The 12,495-nt window shown below is 41.4% G+C and overlaps 1 protein-coding gene across 1 annotated transcript in view; it reads left to right on the plus strand.

Moving 5' to 3' along the window:
- The window catches only part of LOC135207939 (uncharacterized), a 370,968-nt gene that overhangs the window by 327,643 nt on the left and 30,830 nt on the right, over positions 1-12,495 (plus strand). The window contains 3 exon segments of the mRNA XM_064239912.1: positions 10,556-10,682; positions 11,338-11,522; positions 12,164-12,322. Coding sequence (XP_064095982.1) covers positions 10,556-10,682; positions 11,338-11,522; positions 12,164-12,322 — 471 coding nt within the window.

Raw genomic sequence — 12,495 nt, forward strand, 5'->3', positions numbered from 1 at the left:
CTTTCGCTGGGACGATGCGGATAATTGCGAGGAAGTATGCGATGAAATTGCAGGAATTGTTGACTGTGGAAATCGTGGTGATGACGATGTTATCAGGTTTTGTGAGGTGGCTGACCACCAAAGTATCGAGTTTGATGATGACATCAGTGCGGTTGCGAGGAAGTCTTGCCAAGTTAAAAGCTGTCATTTCGACGCTTCATCTCAGAACCCTGATTTTGAATCGGTTGGTGAACAAATGACCCTGGGAAAGTCTGAGGGGAAGGAATTGAAAGGAAAGGTATTAGGAATTGGAAGTGGGAATGAAGTTCTTGACGAAGGTAACACAGAACGGGCAGACACGCCTTTCCTGAGTGATGAAGTCTCATTTAATGCAAAAACACATGCCGTGAACCATGTTGATGTCGTGAATCGTACAGTTGCCATAAGCCATTTTGAGGACATGAATCACAATGATGCCATGAACCATATTGATGTCATGAATCACAATGATGCCATGAACCATGTTGATGTCATGAATCACAATGATGCCATAAACCATGTTGATGACGTGATCCACGTTGATGCCATGAACCATGTAGATGTCAAGAACCATGTTGATCTCCTAAATCATACTGATGCCATGAACCATGTTGATGTCAAGAACCATGTTGATGCCATGAACCATGTTGATCCCATGAACCATGTTGATCACATGAACCATATTGATGTCAAGAACCATGTTGATGACATGAGCCATGCTGATGTCCTGAACCATTTTAATGATATAAACCATTTTGATGTCACGAACCATGTTAATGCTGTAAACCATTCAGATGCCATAAACCTTGGTGACGTCATGAACCATATTGACGTCATGAAATATGCTGATACCATGAACTTTACCGATGCTCTGAACCATTCTGGAACCATGAACCGTGCTACAGATGCCACGAACCGTAACGGGTCACTCGCCGCCGCCTCCTCCCCCTCCCCGTTCCCATCTCCGCCGCCGGTGGGAACCGGAAGTCGAACATCGGACGGAGGCGATTCCCATTCCCATTCCGTCTCTGTCGGAGAGAATGACTCCTCCAGCAGTAGCGACGCCGTTTCGGAGTCGGAGTGGAGTGAGGCCGAAACTTGCATCCTGAACCGGGCGAATTCCGTCTCCAGCTCGAATTCAAATGGTTCGAGTCGTAAGGAATATGAGGCGCTCGTTTCGAATCCCGGCTCGAGTTCGGATTCGGGTGATTCGCGTCGGAGGAGGGAGGGGTCGGAGAATTATGTTTGGAACGACTTGAATCAAGTCTCGAGTCGCCATGCGGACGACTCGAATATTAGAGAATTTGATAGGCGAGTTTTGAGCCCCGTCGTCGGCCCATTTACGACGTTAAATTGGGATCATTCAGAATTTGCTTTGTTTCCTGGCACCAAAGAGGCTTTTAATTACGCTTACAGTAGCGGTGATTATTCTACGCCTGAACACTGTTACGCAGGCGCCATCCACTTCCAGCCCGGCAGCGCTGGAATTGCAATAGAAGGCAATGCATCGTTAGGTCTCGCCGAGTACGTTTTGCCCCCTAATTTCGATCCCGAAAAGCTGGAAAGTGACGCCAGTGGGTCTTCGTCTTCAAGCGCCACCACCACCACAAGCAGTTCTGACCTGAACACGAGCCTTGAAAACGACTCGTTAGATCTGTATAGGAAAGTCAATTACAAAAATGACGCTGATAGACACAGAAAGAGACGCCTGGTACCCGATGTTTGCGCTTCCTGCCAGATACCAAAGGAAGGGAAGCCTTCAGGAAGCGACCCCCACTCGGGTACTTGCCTTGGCTGCCTCATGGAGCGTGATAAAGGAAAGGGCGAAGGGTATAGCAGTAGAAGTCGCCGCCCCTCAGACGGAACTGCAAATTGGGACGATGGTTATCTTACCCTTCGGAAGAGGAGGAAGACCAAGAGAAGAAGGAAGATAGGAACATCTCATAGCGGTGAAAGCGATGTAGGTCACAGTGATGAAAAAAAACGAAGCATCACGGAACGACAGTGAAGGTTGGGTCGACAGTGAAAACCGCCGTTGGTACAGGGTTGGGAGCACAGGACAGAGGAGAATGAAGAAGATTGCAGCAATGAAGGGCGCCGCCCCTCCTCGTCTTGTTCCTCTCGATGCCAAGCAAGCAACTTATTGTCCCGAGTCAGATGAAGATGTAAGATGGCCTGGTTATCCAAACAGGGACCTTCAGTCTCTCGAAAGAGGAGTCGATAGGCTGAGCAACAACTGGAATCCACCTGAGGGAGATATTAGCATGCCCCAAGGTGATCATTATTCCCATGGGAGAGGTGTCGATAGGCCCAACAATGACCTTTATTTCGGGACAAGGGGAATAATGGGGCAACACTGTGACCTTGATTCCTCCACGAGGGGGATCGGTAGGTCAAGCAGAGAATATTCATACCCTGAAAGAGGATCCCGCAGAACGGGCAGTGACCTCTATTCCGAGACGAGGAATTTGGCGTTCGATTCCAAGGAAGATTACGATTGGTTTGATGATCCCTACGAAAGTAGCAGGTGGGAGGAGATTAGGAAAAGGCTTTCGAAAACGCCGTCGAATAAAATGCGCAAGATCGCCGTCGATAAAGATGCACTTGATTCGTGGGAAGAAATCGATTGTCCTGATTCCGCAAATCACATACGTCATTCTCAGGGAAATGAAGAGGAGGGTTCATTCAGGAAAACCAAGGGAAGTAGAGACAGTGCCCATCTGAGTGAAACTGTAGAAAAGCAGCTTGGTTTGTCACCTTGTGCTTTCGATGACCTCAGTGCAGCTCGGGTTCAGAATAATGACACAGAAAGAAACCTTTGCCAAACGGGGGAAAACCTTGGTAGTGGGTGTGTCAACGACGCCATCGAGGTGGCAAGCTGTTGGAGATACTTTAAATCAGAGAAACATCACTCTGAAAATGCCCTCGGGTTACCAGAAGTACCCGGACGACCTCCGAGAGAAACCAGAGCCGTAGATGACCCACGAAAGGGACCCTTCCTCCCCGACGGTGGCTACAACAGCGACTTCGATTGTGGTGACTCGGATAGTGATGAGTACTGCCATTTCGTTGGTGATGATGACAAAGGTCTCGGGAATAAATGTGATGATGATGATGATGATGATGATGATGATGATGACGTTAATTTAGCTGGCAAGACTATGGATTCCCTAAGCTTTCTGAATTTGTATCGAGGGAGGCAAGATTCCAGGGACAAAGGGAAAAACGCCAATAAATACACCGTGTCCTCCTTTGTGGAGTGCCGAGGGACAACAACCCCAGCTGCTGAAAATGGTAACGAAAGAAGAAAGAGAACCCTGGTTATGTTAGGTCCTCTGAATGATACAGACGAAGGAAAGGTCAATTTGGAACGTGAGAAGAGAGAGAACGAAAATAATAATGTTCCCAGTTTAGTGCCATCATGCAACCTGCCGCCTCTTCACCCTCATGCTTCCGTGCATGCAAGTCCGGCCAGGGATGGCACGCCCTTAAATAATAATGCTATTTACAGTGTCCACAACACCTCCATTACTTCCAATTGGGACACACCCATCTACTCTGAACATGATATTTGCTCACGGTATGATATGACCCTTCCCGCTCCCCTCCATGCTTTTGGGCGAGATTATGATGATGATATCTTTTATGAATTCTGTTCACCATCTAATACTGGAAATCCGTATCATGGAGGCTTTGGTATAGAAAATGGGGGACATCTACAGACTGATGGTGAATATTATGCCAGAGTATCGGATCAATATAACACCAAGGGCCCCATTTTACCGTATAAGGACAGCCTCAGCCCCCACGTCAGCCTTGGCGTTAATGCCTGCCCCCAACAGACCCAGTCGTATGCCGCCCAGGCTTTGGGGGATAAATACGAACATTACAGCCATGACTGGACCGGCATATCTGTCCATAACGCTTCTCCAACAGCTTTCACTCATGAGATCTCCCCTTCTTTTAGGCGTGACAAAGGCAGTTTCGACATTCATGCATCGCCTCAGACATTTTCACCCAAGGGAACTCGACTTGGCGGGGAAAGTGACAGTCACGGAAAGAAATTCGCAGATTTTACGAAAAGCGTCAATCACGGAGTATCACCTCTCGACGCAGATGAAACAGAAGGTAGTGGTTTAGGTGGCAGATGCTTCCGAGGTTCCCAGCCAAGCCCATCTCATTCCTTTGACAGTGGGAGACCATATGTCCCCAGCAGCAGCAGTAGTAGTAGTAGTAGCACTCCTTCACCCACTACTGAGCCCGCCTTTGGAACGGAAACAGCCGAGGGCCGTGTCATTAGCAATGCTTTTGATAACTCTACGGGAGTAACCGTAAGGAATTCCATTTCCCGAAGTAACTCTTGGGAGAAAGACGAATACTCTGCCAAAAGTGAACTTTCGAGTTATCTATCTAATAACGACCTCTCAGATGTTACCCCCAGCGAGTTACGCCTGACCCACCCCCTCCTCTCTCGGCACCGTGACGACAAACGACGTAACAGTTTCGCTAATGGGAATAGCATCAGCGGTTACGCCGCCATCGTCGCCGGCGACCAGCCAGCTGAAAACCGTGCTGACGACGACGACCCTTGGCCGACCGCTACCTCTACCTCTGCCTCTGCTGCTGCTGCTGCGACGAGCGGTTACTGTCCGTTCGACCTCAGCAGCTCCAGGCACCGCCGAGACTTCCATGAGAACAGAAGGGCTGGAAATTCAGATCTCGAGAAGTCGGGAGGGTGTCCGCCGTCTGCGCAAGATGATGATAGAAAAACAAAGCCTTATCCGCCCGACGGAAAATATAGACCAACCCAGGATTCTGTCCGTCATGCCCTCCCTAAAGATGAAGCACGTGAGGTGTGCATGTGTCGTAGAAACAAAGAAATTAAGCTGAATAACACTCGCGTCAAGAATGACGCAATAACACCTGTGCATTACGGGCCAGGCGTTGCAATGAGATGCACCTGTTTGAAAGGCAGACCGAAGAGTCCGCGTAGTTTTTATAACGACATCATGTCAAGAGAAAGGTTTTGGAATGCCGTTAAATCCGATAGCAGCAGCCAGGCGCACCCCCCACACTGGGAGAGGGGACTTATTGAAAAATATCCCGAAATATCTGAAAACGACAATATTGAAGATCAAAGTCCAGTAACCGAGCAGTCAGACGGGGCGTTCATATCTTCAACGTCACACAAATGGCTGAAGGCCATCCCTGCGTCTTGTCTAAGCCATACCCTCTGCGCCCGCTATCCCCTCTACAAGAAGATAAGGAATGCCCTGTGCAAGAGCGATAACGTCTTGGCATCCACCGTGAGCAGATTGCAGGGCGCTGCACCTGTTCATGCCCAGACCAACTCCATCGTTAATCAAAGCTCTAGGGAGAACGCGGGGCATACATCAGAGCGGCCTATCATCTCGCAGCCGAAGTCTATTTTAAGTGGCAGTTTGATAGATGCGTCTAAGATTACTGATGATTACATGGACGCCTGGTATGATAGGAAACCGAAGTCTGATTTTTCACCTTTGGCATCTTTGCGACGAGAACCCCCCGACGGGACGGCGCACCCAGACGACCCCGTCGAGAAAAAGACACCTGCGAATAAAGAAAAGGTCCCGCAGGATCAGAATGACGAGAGCGATGGCATCTCGGAATATTCCGAGTCTGACGGAGGTGAGAGCTCGCCCATGAGATCGGTATCGCCACCGGAGCTGTGGGATCCCGGACCTCTGTCGAGAGATTCGGCTGAAATCGACGAGGACCCCTTTTCCCCCGGAAAGAAAGTTCCAAACTCTCTCGAGGAAAGTTATCGAAGCTGCGGCCCATCGCCTTCTGATCGAACTCGTTACGAAGAAAGCGCGGCAAAGTGCGCGCGCGAATCTGCAGACCGCACACAGGAGATGAAATCGCCCATTACCCCGACGAAACGGGCTGAAAATAAACTCGCAGACCGCAGCGTGGAAACCAACCTGCCATTTGGAGGAAGCGTGGAATTCCAGGAGTCACGCCCCCTTCCACCACCGCCCATTTCTGAGTCTCGCAGACCCGTCAGAACGATTATCCCCGAGTCCCCCAACCACCAATCGACCATCCTGCTGGCGGTGGACTCCCTCCCTGCCACCCCCACTCACGGAAACCCACAACAACAACAACAACAACAGGGAAAACAACACGAACAACAACAGCAGCCGCAGCCCTCTCTCATCGACCTCATGAAACTGGGTCACTATGAGGGTTACGTCACCTTGCCCATGGTTTTCAAACCTGTCCAGAATATAGATGCGAATATCGATGCGGCTTTGTCGAGTCATGGACTCGAGCCGTCTTCGTCTAATCACGAGAATATCCCCGCCAAGGAGATCGATCCCGAGGAGGAGATCAGACAGAGCACGCAAGTGCGAGTGTCTCTGAGGAAGTATTGTAGGAGGAAGAGAGACGGGAGTCGGAAACTCATCATCAAGTTCACGCTTTGTTTAGGTGATGTATTTTATGAAGGAATGAATGGAGTTGAATTATTATTATTATTATTATTATTATTATTATTATTATTATTATTATTATTATTATTATTATTATTATTATTATTATATGTATTTCATTGGTTTGCAGATTCTAATGACCGCTATTTATAAATTGGTCTCTTTGTTTACAGACGATTTTTGATCTTATATATATAGATATAATTATATATATGATATATATAGTATTATATATATATAGATATATAAATTATATTATATATATATATATATATATATATATATATAATAACAACCCCCTCAACTAGCTTTCAAATGCTCATCATTACGGTTCGTTGACGTTATAATCACGAAATTTCAAATTTAGATATCTAGTCATTACTTCTTCGTAAATGTTTTTAAGAATATTGCAAGAAAAAAGAAAAAGAATTCGTGTGTATTATTAATGCTACGATAAGATACCTCAACGACGACGTAAATAAGAATTTCCAATCAATATCAGTTCAGGAATGTCTATTAGACGACCTGTCATTTATGTTATTTCTTAAAGATTATTCGTCTCCAAATCAGGAAGTTATTTTATATATATAGTATTTTATATATTTATTGACATGTAGAAAAATATCTCCCTTGAAATTATATATAGATATATTTCAAATCAGTAAATTATTTTATAATATATTTATTGACATACAGAAAAATAATTCCCATGAAATTATTTTAAATATATTTCAAATTGTAACAAAAAATATTTCCCATGAAATTATACATAGATATATTTCAAAGTATGTATTCATATGCGTGAAAAATATTGCGTTTGAAACTATACCAAGATACATTTCAAACTATATATTCATCTACAGGAAAAACATTTCGTATGAGTGATCTGTTTTCCGTCACAATAGACACACACAGTAACCTCACCTCCTCCTCCCCTCCTTCTCTTGCTTCCTGTTAGAAAGCTGGAAGAAGAAGAGCAGGAGGAAATGGTCTCGGTAACATAATAAAGGCTGACGCTACCTGCTCGAACGTTGTGGTAGGCAAAAGGGTCAAAGGGTGTATTCTCAGGGCAGATCCCGAATAAGGTCACAGGTCACTCGAGAGAAGATCTCTGAAATGGCTTGGAGAAGATTATTGTTTACGAGAATCTGCTGCTAATTTTTATATTCGCTTGTTTGAAAATGTAGTGAAGGCGTTGGTTGTTATTGTGGCTTTCTTTAGACAGAGAGAGAGAGAGTGAGTGAGTTTCTTGAGCTAGACGGAGAGAGAGAAATATAGGGAACATGTTGCTCTTTTATCAGAGAGAGAGAGAGAGAGAGAGAGAGAGAGAGAGAGAGAGAGAGAGAGAGAGAGAGAGAGAGTTGTTGCCTTTGTTTCAGGATCGACATAAAAATCTGCCTGACCTACTGTTCAATATTTCATTTTTCTTAATTCTGACTTTGTTTGTGTTTCATTAGTTTCACTGAATGGGATATGTTCAAGTGCATTGTATCTTGTCGTGATCACAGCTTTGTTTTCTTATTGTATCATTTGCTTTTAAAACAAAAAGTTTTTTTATTTGAAGAGATGACAGTTTTGTTGGCTTCCCTATTGAAATTGGCTGGTGTGCAAATTGCCATTCTAATATGAACGTAGTTTTTCGTGAAGACTTTGATTATATTAGTAAGATTGGAAAGCATATGAAGAATGTAAAAAAGATTTTTGATAAGTGACGTTTATGGTACTATTATTAATTTTTATTATTATTTAGCTCTTAATAGTTTATGATCATAACTAATTTTTTACCTGCCAAAAAAACATGTTCATATTCCTCTTATGGAAACATTCATCCTTTCATAGGATCTTCGAAAGACAGAAAATACTAAAATACTCTCTCTCTCTCTCTCTCTCTCTCTCTCTCTCTCTTCTCCACATACCCTCTCCATCCCACGTCTCTCAATCTCATTCTCTCTTCTCTCTCTCGTCTCTCTCTCTCTCTCAAAAAAAAACAAAAAAAAAAAAAAAAAAAAAAAAAAAGTGAACTAATGTTTGTGAAATTGCATTTTATCTTTTGGCACATTATAAGATGAGAACAACATTTTTGCAGGTCCCTGTTACCGCACCCTGCCGCGGCAAGGTAGTATTTTGTGTCTCATTTCATGTTGGGTTTATTAAATCTTGTAAACCAGGTTGACTCTCACCCGTTGAAGTGTAATGTATGAGTGGCAGCTTCAGTGGCTGTTCTTGAATTTGACCTCATCCTCTTTCTCTGGATGGAAAGTGCCGACCACATTTAAAAAACAAACATAATACCTTTTCTCTTTTTTAAGTCTTTCATTAGTAAACATACATATAAAGGGTTATTGAATACGTATTGTATGTAGTTTTTCATGGCCATTTATGTTTTTTGTACGTAGCTCGAGTAATTATTTGGTCAGGATATCCAATGATAAAATGTCCCATCCTTATTTGTACTGTGATGAAAACCAATAAAGTACAAGTTTTCGAGAAATATTTTTAATTTTAAGCTCTTCAGGCTTCACTGTTTCATTATCTTATGCCTTTCTGTAAGTTTTTTTTTAATTAGCTTCCATTTTGTACTGGAACTCCTTAATTGCGAAAAACTTTTAAAACCTGTTTTGATTAGTTAGGAAGGAATATTTCTGACTTGCATCTATATTTATCAAAATCATACTGTACCCCTTCTGTTTTGTGAGCATACTGTTTTTGTTCTAGTATTGCATGTGTGTTAGAATCTTCTCTCTTTCTTTAGAATTTTAGAATTTATTAATTTTGTTATCATATGAAGTTATAAGATATGGTAGTGTTCCTCATTTAATTTCAGTCATAGGGTTCTATTGTAGACTTTTTCATAGGCATCTGTAAAACATTAAATTTTTCTTATTCTTCCAATTCAAATCCTTCTACGTAAAGGTTTTTAGTTGAAGCTAAACAATGTCCCCTAATAAGGTAAACCCTTTGTAGTGGATGTTGTGATAATTTTAGCTATTTATTTGGGTTTGGTTTTATTTTTATTTAATAATGAGTGTCGTATTGCCATTAAATTGCAGTTAATTGGGTCTGTCCTATGACTAAATTTATCCCCGAACTAAATAAATGGTGGGCATGTTATGGTGGTTTTTTGTTTTTTTTTGTATGAGAATGATTGTAGTATTCATATTTTTATTTTTTTTCATATCAGTTCATTCAGATACGCGCCCCCCCCCCCCAGCCCCCCCCCCCCCCCCTTTTTTTTTTTTAAGACTATCAGAATAAATAAAATTACTAACAGCTAGCTTAGTAACTAGTCATTAGGTATTCTCAGTCTCATTCTAAGAGTTTTGCAATAATTACCATCATATATATTCTCCTTCATACTCTAATCATCATCAACTGAAATCTTTATATTTTTATTTTTTTTCATATCAGTTCATTCAAGATACACAGCCCCCCCCCCCTTTTTTTTTTAAGACTATCAGAATTAAATATTACTAACAGCTAGCTTAGTAACCAGTCATTAGGTATTCTCAGTCTCATTCTACTGAAGTTTTTGCTAATAATTACCATCATATATATTCTCCTTCATACTCTAATCATCATCAACTGAATCTTTAAATTATTCATAATTCTCTCTCTCTCGTTCTCACACACAAATTATCTTTAATTTCTATTCATTTTTTATTTATTTTTTATTGACAGCCTATCATTTTCCTCCCATTTTATTTACTTTAATCACTTGTTTCATTCACTGTCCATGACTACATACGTTCTTCTGTGAAGCAGGTTTTTATGCAGTGTTTCTCAACATTCATTTAACATTTAAGGTGGCTTCAGTACTGACACAATATTCAATTATGTATTAACTCTTATCTTTTTCATTACATTATTTCTCATCTTTTTCATTACATTATTTCTCATCTTTTTCATTCCATTATTTCTCATCATTAGTCATCAGGTATCATTTGAAAATAATAGACTTTGGGACCCTTACCCATTTGACTTTATTTTTTTCTCTTTAGAAATTCTGTCGTCCATTACTTATATCATAGTTACAAATACTGACATAAGCTGTTTTCTTTTTGTAGAATGTGCAGGATGCAAGGAGGAACTGGTAGAGGGCCAGGCATTGATTGCTCTGGATCAACAGTGGCACATTTGGTGCTTCAAGTGTGCTGCCTGCAATACTGTCTTGCATGGGGAATATATGGGAAAGTGAGTATTCTATGTTTCCATTCAAGTTGTCATATTTCATTGTGAAATATATAGTTGCAGTGGGTACATGTCTTAGTTAATGACTTTATGTACTTTCTACTCTGATGGTTTTAATGAAAATTTTTTAATTTTGTGGATACGTAGTTGTGTAGTGAAGAAAACTATTTTTAGATGATTTGTTGATGCCCCTTTCACCAAGTATTTGAATTTGTTTATGTATATGATGCATTAATTTCAGATACTTTAGTGTAAAACACTCCAGAGAATGCCGTTTTCAGGGTCTTTTGATGAGGAAAAGGCAAATTGGAGGGGTTGCTGTGGTAGTGTTTAACACTCGCCCCAGTTCTATACCGACACCTTTTATTTAGGTGAGCGAGTCAGAGACTTCTGACATGTCCAATTTAGCAGTTCTCTGGTATCATAGCAATATTTTACTAGAAATAGTGCTAAAGAGGACACATTTCACGGAGCGACACGGCTGAGCCCAGAAATAGATTTTTCCTACGTCAAAATCCCTTATTTCTACCTCACTCACATTTACATCCATCCTACAGTCGTTATGCTTTCAACATTACTGTTCCTTGTTTTTCCTATTCTGAGTACTATACTGTACTATCACTGTCAGTGAGTACTTAATTCTCAAATATATTTTCAGGGATGGCTTGCCATATTGTGAAAAGGACTATCAGGCACAGTTTGGTGTCAAGTGTGCTTACTGTAATCGATTCATCAGTGGTAAGGTGCTACAAGCTGGAGACAATCATCATTTCCACCCGACTTGTGCACGCTGTACGAAATGCGGTGATCCATTTGGGGATGGAGAGGAGATGTATTTGCAAGGTTTGTCTTTGTTGTGTATCTTAGTTCTTCTGTTGGATTCATCCAAGACTTGATTTTAGAATTTTCAGGTATCCACAGATTTCTCAGATGATTTAAAATTCTCAGGTACCTAGAGATTTCTCAGACAGAGAATTGTGATTAAAATCCATTCTTTGTTTGCCCTCATGTATTCAGTTGAAGATTTTATTTTTTCCACTATGTCTGTAAATCTCTGGGACTTGAACCAGATGACTTAACAGTGATGATATTGGTTTAGCAGTCAGTCCTATGTGCTTTTTAGCTTGATTAATTCTTAGGCTGGTTACAGGGACATTGTCTTGACTGTCTCATTTTTCATGTAAATAAAATAGATGTCATGTCAAGTGCTTATTCTGAGGAGTCATGTAGGAACATCAGTGATTTTTATCAACAAAAAATTTTAAGTACGTACATCTAAATGACTTATGTGTAGTACAAGAGTGTGCATTCCCACACATAAATTTGTTTGATAATTTAGTAAGTAAATTTTTGAAGGAAAATATTTACATAATAGAGATATGCATTGCATTATCATTTTATCACACACACTCCCTCATGTGAATGTAGTTGTCATATATGAAATAACTGTACTGGACATAAACATATTGCATCTGCTGTTACAGGAACAGCAATATGGCATCCTCGCTGTGGTCCAGGGCCCACTGAAAATGGTACAGTTTTAAATGGATCTATATCTAATGGTCATCACGTAAACGGAGATCAAAAAGTTGAACGAGAACGTGACTTTTGATGGCTTGAGTTCTACAGCTTCAGAAACACAGGTAAGTTGACCATCATCTTGTACGACTGTTTCAGTATTTCTTTTTTCTTGGGCCTATTATTATTTTGTAGTATTTTTATGCTTTAGTTTGGTAACAATGTTTCTACTTGTACACAGTATTGTGTATTGTTATTGAAGATGATTTTAAATGAAAGTTTAACCGTAATTGATTAT

The sequence above is a fragment of the Macrobrachium nipponense genome, chromosome 34 (assembly GCF_015104395.2).
Source record: "Macrobrachium nipponense isolate FS-2020 chromosome 34, ASM1510439v2, whole genome shotgun sequence".
NCBI lineage: Eukaryota > Metazoa > Arthropoda > Malacostraca > Decapoda > Palaemonidae > Macrobrachium > Macrobrachium nipponense.